At 45.9% G+C, this 14,378-nt stretch overlaps 1 protein-coding gene across 4 annotated transcripts in view; it reads right to left on the bottom strand.

The window, feature by feature from the left end:
• Window positions 1–14,378, bottom strand: part of SLC41A3 (solute carrier family 41 member 3) — a 77,345-nt gene that overhangs the window by 22,135 nt on the left and 40,832 nt on the right. For all 4 annotated transcript variants that reach the window (XM_033210944.1, XM_033210942.1, XM_033210945.1 and 1 more), the window contains 2 exons: window positions 8,213–8,284; window positions 996–1,140 (listed from right to left, as the gene is read on the bottom strand). In XM_033210944.1, the coding sequence (XP_033066835.1) occupies window positions 996–1,140; window positions 8,213–8,284 (217 nt within the window). The remainder of the gene's footprint in view (window positions 1–995; window positions 1,141–8,212; window positions 8,285–14,378) is intronic.

Below are 14,378 nucleotides of genomic sequence, written 5' to 3'. Positions count from 1 at the left end.
AAAGGAGCAGCAGACAGCAGCAGGTAGAAACTACTGGGTCCCCACTCTTGAGGAGTTGACATTTTAGCAGGGAGATGAGGCAGAAAGATGATACAACAAGACAATCTGAGCTACACAAGCAGAGCCGGGGCACACGGGAAGGGGAGACAGGAGGTGGGTACATGTGGGAGGGTGGTGCTGTGCACTCAACACTGCTATCCCCCAACCCACATGTTGAAATCCTCACCCACAAGGTGATGGTGTTAGGAGGTGGGGCCTTTGGGAGGTGAGGTCATGAGGATGGGGGCCCCATGAATGAGATGAGGGCCCTTATGAAAGAGGCCCCAAAGAGCTCCCACCTCTCTCCACTGTGTGAGGACAGCGAGAAGGGCCAGCTGCAGGCTCAAAGGGAGCAGCCCCGAGGCCAGCCCCGTGGATGCCCAACGTTGGGCTCCAGCCTGCACCTCTGTGAGGAGTAAATGTCTGCTGCCACCAAGGTGCCGACTGGGGGCTCTGTCACAGCAGCCACAGTCTCCTCAGACAGGTCAGAAAGGCCTCTCTGAAGACATGAAATGGAAGCTCAAATCTGTGCCTTGCCCTCAGGACACCTGCAGCCTCCAGAGCCCATCACAGGCCTGTGTGTAAGGTCATGCTCAATAAGTGTTTAAAAACCAACAGTCGGACTGCACAGATGAACAAGCCTACTGTGTGCAGATGTCAGGCCTTGGCATGGGAGTATCAACAGCTGAAGAGATCTGCAGAGCAGGGACAGGTCTTTACACAGCAGAGAGCAGAGGCGAGTGGTGGCAGGAGCGGCACACACCCCTGCCTGGCACAAGGCAGGCCATGAAGACTCAGCTGGCTCGTCCCACCCTGCCAGTGAGACCCCTGAGCCCACCATCAGTCCCATTAGCAGTGGGACTCACACCCCAGAAACTGAAAACACAATGAGCCCTGAGGCGGGACCTCAGAGGAGCAGGGGGCAGGTGGGAGCTCACAGCTGGGGCATGGCTCACCCAGGGCAAAGGCTGCAAGGAAGGCAGTGAGGACACTGCTGGCACACAGCAACTCCACCTTGGCAACATCCACTTCCCCTCGAGACACCGCGCCCAACAGCAGTGCAGCCACAGCAGCCAAGAGCCCCACGACAGTGGCCTGCACCTGTTGGACAGAAATCAGAAGCATGAGCAGGGGCCCCTGGGGCTACAGCCACACTCCCTGCCCTTCACACCTCACTCACTGCAAGGGGCCAGGTGCCACACGCTAATGTCTCCTTTCCCTTACCCTAAAATCTCACAGGCCCTCACCCCAGGAAAAATTACAACCACACCTCACACCTGCCTTGAACCCAACTCCCCTGAAATCATGCTGGCCACCTCTGCTCCCTTGCTGGGTGCCGCCTTCAACAGCAGAATCTATTTTTCCACCTTCTGCTCAGGCTTTGGTCAGGGGCCACCTGGTCTCTTGCTGGCAACTCCACTCTCACTGGTCTGAGCAGAGGTGCTCTGCAACTCCCAGCAGCGCAGACAACACACCTCACTTGCCATGTGGTGCACCCCACAGCACAGAGCAGCCACATGGGAGGACTTCACACACTTTTGGTCTCTCCCTTGGCATCCTGCTTACACCCTCCCCTTCCAGACGCTGTTCCTGTCTCCGTCCTGCCGAGCACACACTACAGCCTGTGCCAGGAGCTGCCCTGATCTGGACATCAACACTGGCACCTCTAATCCAAAATGCTTACCTGGAAATGTTATTAAAGAAGGACACAGAAACAAAGAGCTCCACCATGTACAGAGAGGAGAAGAGTGATATGGTTTGGCTCTGTATCCCCACCAAGCCACATGTTGAATTGTAATCCCTAATGTTGGAGACGGAGCCTAGCAGGAGGTAATTGGATCATAGCGGCAGTTTCTCATGGTTTAACATCACTGCCCCTCCTGTCCCCCGCCTCTTGGTGAAGTCATCAGTGATAGTGAGTTCTTATGAGTTCCAGTTGTTTAAAAGTGCGTGGCACCTCGCTCCTCTCTCTTGCTCCTTCTTTGACCATGCGAAGTGCTGCTCCCCTTTGCATTCTCCCCATCCTTGGAAGTTTCCTGGGGCTTTTCCACAAGCTAAGCAGAAGTCAGCATCATGCTTCCATGCTGTACAGCCTGTGGAACTGTAAGCCAATTAAACCTCTTTTGTTTATAAATTACCCAGTCTCAGATATTTCTTTATAGCACTGTGAGAACAGACTAACACAGAAACGTGGTACTGAGGAGTGGGGCACTGTTATAAAGACACCTGAAAATGTGGAAGCAACCTTGGAGCTAGGTAATGAGCAGAGGGTGGAAGAGTTTGGAGGGCTCAGAAGAAGATAGGAAGATAAGGGAATGTTTGGAACTTCCTCGAGACTTGTTAATTATTTGTGACCAAAATTCTGGTAATGATATGGACAGTGAAGGCCAGGCTGACGAGGTCTCAGATGGAGATGAGGATCTTTTTGGAAACTGAAGCAAAGGTTCCTTTTATTATACTTTAGCAAAGAACTTGGCTGCATTATACCCCTGCCCTAGGGATCTGCATAACTTTGAACTTGAGAATGATGACTTATGGTATCTGGTGGAAGAAATTTTGAAGCAGCAAAACATTCAAGATGTGAACTGGCTGTTTCTAATAACCTATGCTCATATCCATGAGCAAAGAAATGATATAATGATGTAAAACTGGAATTTATATTAAAAGGGGAAGCAAAGGGTAAAAGTTTGAAAAATTTGCAGCCTGGCCATGTGGTAGAAAAGGCAAACCCACTTTCAGGGAAGAAATTCAAGCAGATTGCAGCAATTTACATAAATAAAAAGGAGCCAAGTGCTAATAGCCAAGACAATGGGAAAAGGCCTGGAAGACATCTCAGAGACCTTATTGGCAGCCCCTCCCCTCACAGGCCCAGAGGCCTAGGAGGACATAATGGTTTCATGGGCCAGACCCAGGGCCCCTGCGGCCCTGTGCAGCCTCAGGACACTCTGTCCCACATCCCAGCCGCTCAAGCTCCAGTCATGGCTCAAAGGGGCCCAGATACAGTTCAGGCTGCTGTTTCAGTGGATGCAACCCATAAGCATTGGTGGCATCCACATGGTGTTATGCCTGTGGTTGCACAGAGTGCAAAGTTGAGGCTTTGGAGCCTCCGCCTAGATTTCAGAGGATGTATGGAAAAGCCTGGATATCCAGGCAGAAGCCTGCTGCAGGGGCAGAGCCCTCATGGAGAACCTCTACTAGGGCAGTGTTGGGGGGAAATGTGGGGTTGGAGCACCCCACACAGTTCTCACTGGGGCACTGCCTAGTGAAGCTGGGAGAAGAGGGTCACCATTGTCCAGACTTCAGAATGGTAGCTCCACCAGCATCTTGCCACCATCAGCCTGGAAAAGCTGCAGGCACTGAACAGCAGCCCATGAGAGTAGCAGACAGGGCTGAACCCTGCAAAGCCCCAGAGGCAGAGCTGCCCAAGGCCTTGGGAGCCCACCCGTTGCACCAATGTGCCCTAGATGTGAGACATGGAGTCAAAGGAGCTTATTTGGGAGTTTTAAAATTTAATGACTGCCCCACTAAGTTTCAAACCCACATGAGGCCTGTAACCCCTTCCTTTGGCTGATTTCTCCCCTTTGAAATGGGAGTATTTACCCAATACCTGTATCCCCCATTGTATCTTGAAAGTAATTAATTTGTCTTTGATATTACAGGCTCATAGTTAGAAGACACTTGCCTTGTCTCAGATGAGACTTTGGACTTTTGAGTTAATGCTGGAATGAATTAAGATTTGGGTGACTGTTAGGAAACCATGATTGTATTTTGCAGTGTGAGAAAGATATGATCTTTAGGGGGCCACGGGTGAAATTATATAGTTTGTATTTGTTTCCCCACCAAATCTCATGTCAAATTATAATCCCCAATGCTGGAGGTGGAGCCAGATGGGAGGTGATTGGATCATGGGGGTGGTTTCTCATGGTGACCCCTTGGTGCTGTCATCTACAATGAGTGAGTTCTGCTGAGATTTGGTCCTTTAAAAGTATGTGGCACTCCCCCACCACCACTCTCTTGCTCATTCTCTGGCCACATGAAGAGCTGGCTTCCCTTCTGTCTCCCACCATAATTTTAAGTTTCCTGAGGACTCCTCAGAAGCCAAGCAGATCCAAGTGTCATGCTTCCTGTACAGCCTGTGGAACTATAAGCCAATTAAACTTCTTTTCTTTATAAATTACCCAGTCTCAGATATTTCTTTATAGTGATGCAAAATGAACTAATACAAATAGCTAGTTTTTTAAAGCTAAAAAATGCTCCCCAAGTTAATCTATGTAATTCCAGTCAAAGTCCCAACAAGATCTTTCACGGTACCTCACAACTCATTTTAAATTTCACAAAAATGAGTAACTGTGCAAAAATAGCCAAGCCAGCTTTGAGAAAGGTCGAAGAGGGAGTTGTGGCATATTCATGATCAATGTGTATTTTAAAGCTGAAGGAATGAAAGCAGTGTGGTACTGACAGAAACAAACAGATCAGCAGGACAGAACAGTCCAAGAATGGAACCATGAATATATGAATATTTAATATATAAGAATGTAATCATGAATATATAGTATCATAAAGGTGGCATTGCAAATCAGGATGGAATGGGTAAATATTAAACAGAGTAAGAAAAACTGTATTATATATTACATATATAATATATATATTATATATAAATGTAATTCTGTAATATATATTATACAGAATATATAATTATAATATATTGTATATTATATATGTTATATTTTAGGAAAATTCTAAATAAAATCTCAATATATGTATAGTATAAACCTTTTTATGCTTAAACAATATATATTAGGTTATATAAAACTTTATAACTTATAGGATATATATGATATATATATATAATTATATATTATACATATACACACAAGTCCGATTATACACTGGACTTCATTATTCTAGATACTAACTAGAAAAATGTACAAGGGTTATGGATAGGCAACTCACAGAAAAGAAAATACAAACGGATAACAGACGTGCATAAAGATCAACTTCTCTAGTAGTTAGGAAAATTCTAAATAAAATCTCCATTTGAAGGTATCTTATTCATTAGCAGCTGATGCTCTTCTTCCTCTTTTAAAAGGTAAGTGCTGTCTTATTTTCTACTGGGATCTCCCGTTCTGAGCACAGAGCCTGGCACTCTGCAGGTACTTATACAGGCTCAGTGGAAAGATGGATGAATGGACAGATGTGTGGGTGAATAGGTAGGTGGGTGAATGGGTAGGTGGATGGACCAATGAACAGATGGACAAATGGATGAGTAGACAGGTAGGTCGGTGGGTGAGTGAGTGGCTGGGTTGATGGATGGATGGATGCACAAGATATACTTTATTTATCAGATTAGGTAAGATTAAAATTTAAAAGGTTGATAATATAAAATACATATTGACAAGTATGTGAGAAAATGGTTCTCTTATACATTGAAGGGGGTCAATATTGGTACAGGAATTTTGGGGGAAACTTTGGCTATAATTTATCTATATACCTTATGAATCAGCATTTTCTCCAAAGAAACATTTGCGTATGTGTACAAAGCATTCACAGCTGATATTTACTGAGTGATATCTGCCATGCTCAAGGTAATTTTTATTCAGTAAGTCATTATTAAGAGAAAAGTACAAGTCACAGAATTATGTGTATAAAACTTTTTATGCTTAAACAATACAGAAAACCATATATATTATCTGTGGGCACACACATATATATGGTGAATTCAAAAAGTAGTTTAGAAGAATATTTTCAATGCTAATGAAATTGCTCAAATATTAATGGTAGGGCTAATTATGTAATACTAAGAAATAAAATAGTTTTTAGTCATTTTGGAGGGAAATCCAGAGCTTTGAACTGTTCACACCCTTTGAACTTGTGGGAGGTTATCTTAAGAATTTCATGCACAAAGATACTTACACTGCAGTATAATCTTTCAAGTAAGTCAAAGGCTAGGAAGACCTCAAGGCCCTGCTCAGTGGCAGGGTTCAGGGAAGTGGGCAGGGCTGGTGCTGGGTGGACTCCCAGGGGACTAGCTCTTAGTGGCTCCCCTTTGGTCACTGTTGCCTCCCCACATTTATATGACAGAATATGTTGAAGTTCTTAAAAAGTCCAATGAATAAAACTTATTGCACTGCTGATGATTCACAGTTAATTTAGCTTTTTCAAAATGGAGGAAACAAAATTACATTAATGCTAGGATTGGGACTACATGCCAAGCCAGTGCCTGGCCCTGAGCCGGGCTTCATAAACATATGCTGAGAATCAATTATGTGGAAATGTGCATCCATATGGACAAAGATTTTATGGAAAACAGCAAAGTACAACCAGTGTGACTTGTAGTCGAGGCATTTATTACCTGCCCCTTGCTAGACCTTGTGTTAGAGGCATCCCCAGCATCTCATTCAACCCTGCAGTTCCTCGGCCACAGGACATGGTGCTAGCCTGTGAGACTCGGCTCAGCTGCAGACAGCAGACATTTAAACACACAACTACAACCAGGGCAGCTGCAGCAGCACGCATAAGGCACCAAAGACATAAAAGGCAGAGAGAGATACACCTGGTGTCAGGTAGGAACTTACACCTGAGTGGAGCCTTTAACGAACTTTAGGGGCAGCTGAACTAGAGGAGAAAGGCCCTTCCCAGGAGAGATGCTGAAGGTACATGGCAGGGAGGTGCAAAGGGGTGGGGGCTGGGCAGGAAGCTGGTAAGCTGGTGAGACAGCGTGGCCAGGCCCACAGTTGGACGAGGGGAGCCAGTGAAGGAGAGGAGGCATAACTGACTTTGGGTTTTAGAAAGGCCATCAGGGTGGCCAGGAGGAGCTGGAGGATTCCTGGCCTGGGAGTAGCTAGAGCAGTGCGCAGGTCTGCCATCATCGGGTGGAGGTGGGGAGGAGGAGGAGGAGGAAGAGGAGGAGGAGGGGGAGGAGGGTGACTCATGCACAACTCAGAGGCAGAAGTCTCAAAGGGACTGCATGCTGAGAAGCAGCTGGGGCGACTTGGTTTCTGGTGTGGTTACTGGGAAGGACCATCCACAAGGCACACCCTGACAGGACAGGGTCATGTCCAGGTGCCAGCCAGATGCCACACTCCGACATGGCGACAACTTCACAACACCCCTGCACAGGTAAGGTGAAATGACTTGCCTGAGGACCCTCAATGGGCTGATTCCCAAAGTGAGCTTTCAACCATCAGACTAGACTGAGTTGGGGACTTTAGCAGAGGTGAGTATGGGCAGAGAAGATAATGAGGCCAGACTTGGCTGTTTTGGGGGTGCCTTGGGGACAGGCAGATGGAGATGCCCCACAGAGTTAGATGTACTGGTTCTGGAACCCAGGTGAGGGATAAAGTAGGTATCATCCTAATGTGATGGATAGGGGGAGTCAGCCCTGATCAAGGCTATCCAGTGGATAGACGATGGGCTGTCTGATCTCAGGGTCCATATTCTCAGTGTTGCCACAGACCACCCCCAACCAGAGATGCCCAGAAGGTTCTAGGATAAAGCTACCTCCAGTCTATGTCCAGGCCCAGCCTCTCCTCTTGCCTCTCAGCCAATCTCTTCCTCATCTTCCCCTGCCTTGGGCCTCCTAACTTAGTGACACTCTGTGGCAAGGTCCCAGGAAAAAAGCTTAGCAGAACTGGGACCTGGGAGAAGGATGTGTGAGTGAGAGGAGCATGAAGCAGCTAAGGGGTTAAGATGTCTCTTGCAGGCTGAGAAGGACCAGGCAGAGAGGCAGGAGCAGAGCCAAGGGAGGATTTCCAGGCAGGAAGGATCCACAGATGCCCAGAAAAAGTAAGATCACATGTAAGAGGCAATCATAGGCTGCCTCAGTTAGGGTAACACCTGTGGCCTGAGAAGCACAATTGGAGGAAAGAGAAGCCCGTTAGTACTGTGTAGGCCATGAGACAGAGAAGGAGCAAGTACAGGTGAGTCTTTCAAGAAGTGGGTCTTGGAAAGGAGGGAGTGGGGAAGCTGGAGGGACCCTGGGTCTGCTTCAGGTGGGCTGAGCCTCCAGAAGCTGCGTGGATGCGGTCTGTTGGATATGGGAGGGACAGGGAGCTACCTGTTCTCAAAGTTCAGGCCAGAGTGCAGAGTCAAGAGCTCACTAGGCTTCACCCTTCCCACCTGGGCAAGCCTGGCTGCAGATTCAGAAGGGAGGTCAGACAAGGTGGAGACTCACCTGGATGAGGGCCAGGTTGCTGCTGATGACTCTGTGCTGCTCCTGGGGGTCATCAATTTGTCCAGTGTTGGCCTAGAATGAAGAGAAAAGGACAAAGGTAGGACTGGTAGGCCCAAAGCCAGGTCAACCCTTGCTGGAAAAGGCAGTCTCTCTGGGGAGAAATCAACGAATACCATTTCATCAGTGTCAGAAAAATTACTCTGCTCAGTTTTCCAAACAGCGAACTGGCCTTCTAATATGGGGACTGGGGAGAAACGTTAGGGCACAGACCCCTTTGAGAACTGGATGGGGGTCATGGACCAGTCCTCCATGACCATGCAAGTACATGACTGCACACACACAGCGGTACACACAGGCACACATAGCCACGCACAATGCATAGAGGCACACATGCATGCACACACACAGGCATGCATGTTAGCAATTTCAAGGCCATTTCTATCTCTCAAACTCATGTGCAGACCTCAGTCAAGGCCTCCTACTGTGAAGCCCAGTCTGTGGCCAGGTCCCCCTGCCACCTACAACACCCTCCTCTACCCCGAAGCTAGCCTTATCTCAAATGACCACCAATCCCCTCAATGTCACCTCAGCAAAATCATCCCATTTAAGGAACACATAAAAGTCTCTCTTCTCTTAGGATAAAAAAGAGAGATCATAAATATGACTTTCTCCTTTAAAAATGGTTTTTGGCTCCTAACAGCATAACAATTACCAACAAAATTCAAGACATAAATAAGAAAAGTTTTCAAAGCAAATATATTTTCCTAGATTCCTTAAACTCAGTTCATTAAGTTCCTGAACTCCAAGGAGAAAAATATAATAATGCATCTACTGCTAACACACTTGATAATTCATTTTCTTTTCACAGAGAAGGGGAGCCTTTTTGTCTTCAGCATGACTGACGTCTGGGACGCGGCACCTGACTGTGGGTAGGCCTTAGTCCACTCTTGTTGAGTAGATGTGACACCCACTGCAGGTGTCCCTGTTTGAACAGTAAGGGAAGGAGGCAGGGCAGAGACGCAGCAGAGCCCAGGGCATGATGAGCACGCATAGCCAATGACTCACCCCCTCTTCTGCTCTGCAGCTGCACCGTGTGTTCACTGGGACCTAAGTGTGCCTGTCTGCTGCTTCAACTCATGTTTTCTATTAATCATCCAGCTCCAACCTGGGTGCTGATCTTATCAGATAAGGGAGTTGTGCTGGCCCATATGATTTCTGAGTATGAGTCAGAAAAGATACTTTCTCAAAATATTTATCATCTATAAAACATCTATAGCCTGTACAGCCCACACGGCAGCCTGGCCCTTGCTATGCATGTGAGCCTGAGTCCATCCCTGGTGTCCAGGAGCACATCACTGAGCGAAGGCTGCACAAAGCAGCAAGTGAGACCAAGAGGTAAAACAGTGAGGCCAGGAGGATGAGGAGCTCAGACATCCACAGAGGTGGGAGAGACATGGGAGGGGAAGAAGTATGGCAAGATGTAGGGTGTAAAGGGATTAAGATTTCAGAGTGTCTAGAGTATTTCAGGGCCAGGGTGCCTGAAGTGGACTGAAGGTGGCACTCACCAGAGCTGGGCTGTCCAAAAACTTGGAGGCATGGAGGTCCTAGAGATATCAGGGGAAATAGCTGCAGGCCTGGGGCCAGTCTGAATAGGGATGAAGAGTTCAAAGAGAAAACCAGTGGGAGGCAGGAGCATCTACGGAGAGCAACCCAGATTTTTCTCAACAGAAGGGTTTCACAGAGGCCCTTCCTCAATGTGCATTTAGATTTCATTGATTTTTTAAAAACTTCTTTGAATCTGACAATTCCAGGATTCTACAAAAAATCCCACAGGATCCTGTCTCCGTTCTAGATTTTCTAAGCCTTTCCTTACTGTCTACGTAAAACAGCCTGCTTTCACCAACTTGGGGTGCCAGCGCCGGGTATTCATGCATGCCTCGGGCCTGCTCTCCCCTCCACCAGCTCTGGGCCTGCGAGGCTGCCCTGTGAGGATGGCATCAACAAGCTCAACACACCCCCCTTTGCCCTTTCACTTGTGGTTGGTTCGGGCCAATGGGGAGCCACTGGAAGAACACTGGAGGCCCAACAGTGAGTGAGATTGGGGTGTGTGACCGCTGCACCCTTCCTATGGAGCAGGGGCTGTGATCTTCCACCCAAACCCACAGCTCCAGTGGGTTAGCCTTCACCTACAGCTACATGCACGGCTCCAACCCCACCCGCCAGGATCTGGAAACGGCCTTTCCTCCCTCTGCCCCTTGAGAACTGGAGTGATACTCACTCCCTATGGGTGTGAGTCCTGGGGTGCTTTGCTGCCTCTTCTTGGTTTCCTGAATGAACCCTTCCAGAAACTCTGCTCACTGCCCACTTGTATGTCCTCTCTCTCCTACCAGGATCCTGACCTATCCAATGACTCATCCCTTCGGAAGGACATTTAGCCCACTCACGTAATTTGTCATTACTTTCTGTATTTTTTTCTAATAAAAAAATACACTTACTAGATTAAGACGAAAGATGGAACATCTGTTTTGCTATCCTCACTACTTTCTGTATTTTTTTTCTAATAACAAAATACACTTACTGGATTAAAAAGGAAGATGGAACATCTGTTTTGCTATCCTCCTTTCCAGATTGGGGTAAGACAATCTTTTAACATTTTATTTGGGAATAATTTTAGACTTCGGAAAAGTTTCAAAGTCAACAGAGAAAGCTCCTACATACCCTGCACCCAACCTCTCCTGATAATACTTACATAACCTGAGATAGTCACGCATATGGTTTGGATGTGTGTTCCCTCCACATCTCATGTGGAAGTGTGATCCCCAGTGTTGGAGGTAGGATCCGGTGGGAGGTGTCTGGGTCATGGGGGCAGATCCCTCATGAATAGCTTGGTGCCCTTCTTGTGGTAATGAGTGAGTTCTCACTCAGTTCACATGACAGCTAATTGTTTAAGAGTCTGGCACCTCCTTCCTCTCTCCTCCCTTTCTTGCCATGTGATGCCTGCTCTCCTTTGCCTCCACCATGAGTGGAGGATGGAAGCCTTATACCTTGGTGGCTTCCAAGTGGTGTAAAGTCTGTCAGCGCATGGAATGCAAGAGTGAAAGAGGTTTGGCTGCTTTTACCTAGATTTTAAAGGATGTATGTGAAAGCCCGGATGCCCAGATAGAAGCCTGCCACTGGGGCAGAACCCCCACAGAGAAACCCTAGTAGGGCAGTGCCAAGTGGAAATGTGGGGTTAGAGGCCACCTAAAGCCCCCACTGGGCTAATGCCTAGTGGAGCTTGGAAAGGAGACCACCACCCTCCATACCCTAGAATAGTAGAGCCACTAGCCAGCTTGTACTGTGTGCCCGGAAAAGCCGCAGGCACTCAACTCCCACCATGAGAGCAGTCACAGGGGTAGAAAAGTCCAGAGGCCTTGGGAGCCTCCTGTTTGCACCAGTGTGCCCTGAACGCAGGACATGGAGTCAAGGGAGATCATTATGAAGCTTTAAAATGTAATGCCTGTCTGCTGGGCTTCAGACTTGCATGGGGCCTGTTGTTTGTTTCTTTCAGCTGATTTCTGCCTTTTGGAATGAGAATGTTTACCTAAAGCCTGTACCACCATTGCATCTTGGGATGGGAGTAAATCACTCAAAAGTGGAAGAAATGTGTGTTGGGTTTCAGATGAGACATTGGACTTTTGATTGAGTTGATGCTGGAATGAGTTAAGACTTTTGGGGACTACTGGAAAGGGATGATTGCATTTTGTAATGTGAGAATGAGATATTTGGGGGGGCCAGGGGAAGAATGATCTGGTTTGGATATTTATCCCTTTCAATTCTCATGTTGAAATGTGATCCCCAGTGTTCGAGGTGGGGCCTGGTGGGAGGTGTTTGGGTCATGGGGGTGGATCCTTCATGAATAGCTGGGTGCCCTCCTCATGGTAATGAGTGAGTTCTTGCTCTGAGTTCACATGAGAGCTGATTAAGAGTCTAGCACCTCCTCCTTCCCTCTCTCTTGCTCCATCTCTCATCATGTGACACATTGGCTCCCCTTCAGCTTCCACCATAATTGGAAGTTTCCTGAAGCCCTCACCAGAAGCAGATGCTGGTACCATGCTTCCTGTACAGCCTGCAGCACTATAAGCCAAATAAACCTCTTTTCTTTATAAATTATCAAGTCTCAGGTATTTCTTTAGAGCAACACAAATGGATTAACATAGTCACTAAACTAAAAATTGAACACTGGTACAACACTAGTAACTAAACTATAGAACGTATTCATATGTTCCCAGTTTTCTCACTAATGTCCTTTTCTTATGCAATGCAGGAATTAAATCAGGATCGCGCACTGCATTTAGCCACAGCTCCTGAGTCTCATTGTAGAAGAATACAAGTCAACTATTTTGTGGGATGTCCCTCAATTTGGGTTTGTCTGAGGCTTGCTCATGATTAAACTGAGGTAGAAGACCAGTGAGGTGAGGAGAATTCACTGTGCACCCTGTCACAGGTGATAGCAAGACTCATCACCAATGCTGCTGACCCAGGTCACTGCTGAGGTGGCATCTGCCAGGTTTCTCCACTGCAAACACTATTTTTTTTGCTTCCTATACTCTCAGTTAGAAATGAGTCGTTAGGTCTTGCCCACACTCAAGGGGAAGGAATTAAGCTTTAGCTCCTCTAAGACAGTATATCCAAGATTTGAGGACATATGTTAAAACAACCAGAGCAATCTACACATATTTAAAGGAGATGCTTTGAGGCTATGCAAAGATCCTTCTTCTCTTTAAAGTCCCACACTCTAATAATGTATTAAGGGATCTTACCTGTGGATATGTGTACATACACAGGTTAGCATACATACATGTATACGTTTTCTAATTCAGTGCACTGAGAGGAACTAGAAGTGGTGGCATCCCAGGAGCAACAAGTACACCCACTGCCCAGATCTTGTTTGCTCAATTCAGTTCTTCAATAAAAGAGCCAGCTTCCTTAGGAAAATGGCTCATTCTAGGGCCAGGGCAAGGAAAATACAACGTGTGTACCTGGAGTATTTGACAGTGCCAAAAGGTAAGGGAGTGCCCAAGAGCGGGTGGGGCATGTCAGGAAGCAGGCATGTTAGCCTTCATGCCAGACTAATTGGTGAAGATTTTTCCCTGCACAGAGCCCGTCTGCAAAGATTGGGGAGACAGCTGTTTTGCAAATACTTGATTTTTCTCAATGAAATGTGAACATGAAACATTCTCCAAGACAGATCATATGTTAGGCCATGAAACCAGTCTTAATATATTTGAGAAGATTAAAATCATACAGAGTATATTTTCCAATCTCCAGATTGAAGAATCTCCAAAAATGTAGAAATCAAGCAACACACACGTGAACAACCAGTGGATCAAAAAAAAAAAAAAAAAAAAAAAAATTCCAAAGTAAATTAGAAAATATCTCAAGACAAATGAAAATGAAAATACAACACATCATAATTTATAGGACGCAGTGAAAGCAGTTTTAAAGGGAAATTTATAGCTGTAAACAATTCCATTAAAAAAAAAGACCTCAAATAAACCAACTGAACTTATACCTTAGGAAACTAAGAAAAGAGCAAACTAAACCCAAAGTTCACAGAAAGAAGGAAATAATAAAGATTACAGCAGGGATAAATAAACTAGAGAATAGAAAGATAATAGAGAAAAATCAATGAAACTAAGAATTGATTAGTTCCTCAAAAAAAAAAAAAAAAAAAACTCAAAGCCTTTAGCTAAATTGACTAAGAAAAAAAGAAGTCTCAAAAAACTATAATTAAAAATGAAAATGGGACATAACTACTGATTCTACAGAAATAAAAAGGAATACAAGTGAGGAAATTGTATCCAAACACACTAGGCAGCCTAACTGAAATGATATATTCCTAGAGAAACACAATTTACCAGGACTGAATCATGGGGAAATAGAAAATCGGAATATACTGAAAACTAAGAAAACTAAATCAGTAATTAAGACCTCCCAACAAAGAAAACCCAGGACCAGAAGGCTTCACTAGCGACTTCTACCAAACATTTAAAGAAAAATTAACACCAATCCTCCATAAACTGTCCCAGAAAATTGAAGAGGGAGAAATACTTTCAAATTCATCCTATGAGAACAGTGTTACCCTAATACCAAAGCCAGACAAAGACACTAGAAGAAAAATCTA

The sequence above is a fragment of the Trachypithecus francoisi genome, unplaced genomic scaffold (genome assembly GCF_009764315.1).
Source record: "Trachypithecus francoisi isolate TF-2019V2 unplaced genomic scaffold, Tfra_2.0 Lachesis_group0, whole genome shotgun sequence".
Taxonomy (NCBI): Eukaryota; Metazoa; Chordata; class Mammalia; order Primates; family Cercopithecidae; genus Trachypithecus; species Trachypithecus francoisi.
The sequence above is the reverse complement of the archived record's forward strand: the minus strand, read 5'-3'. Positions and strand labels throughout refer to the sequence as shown.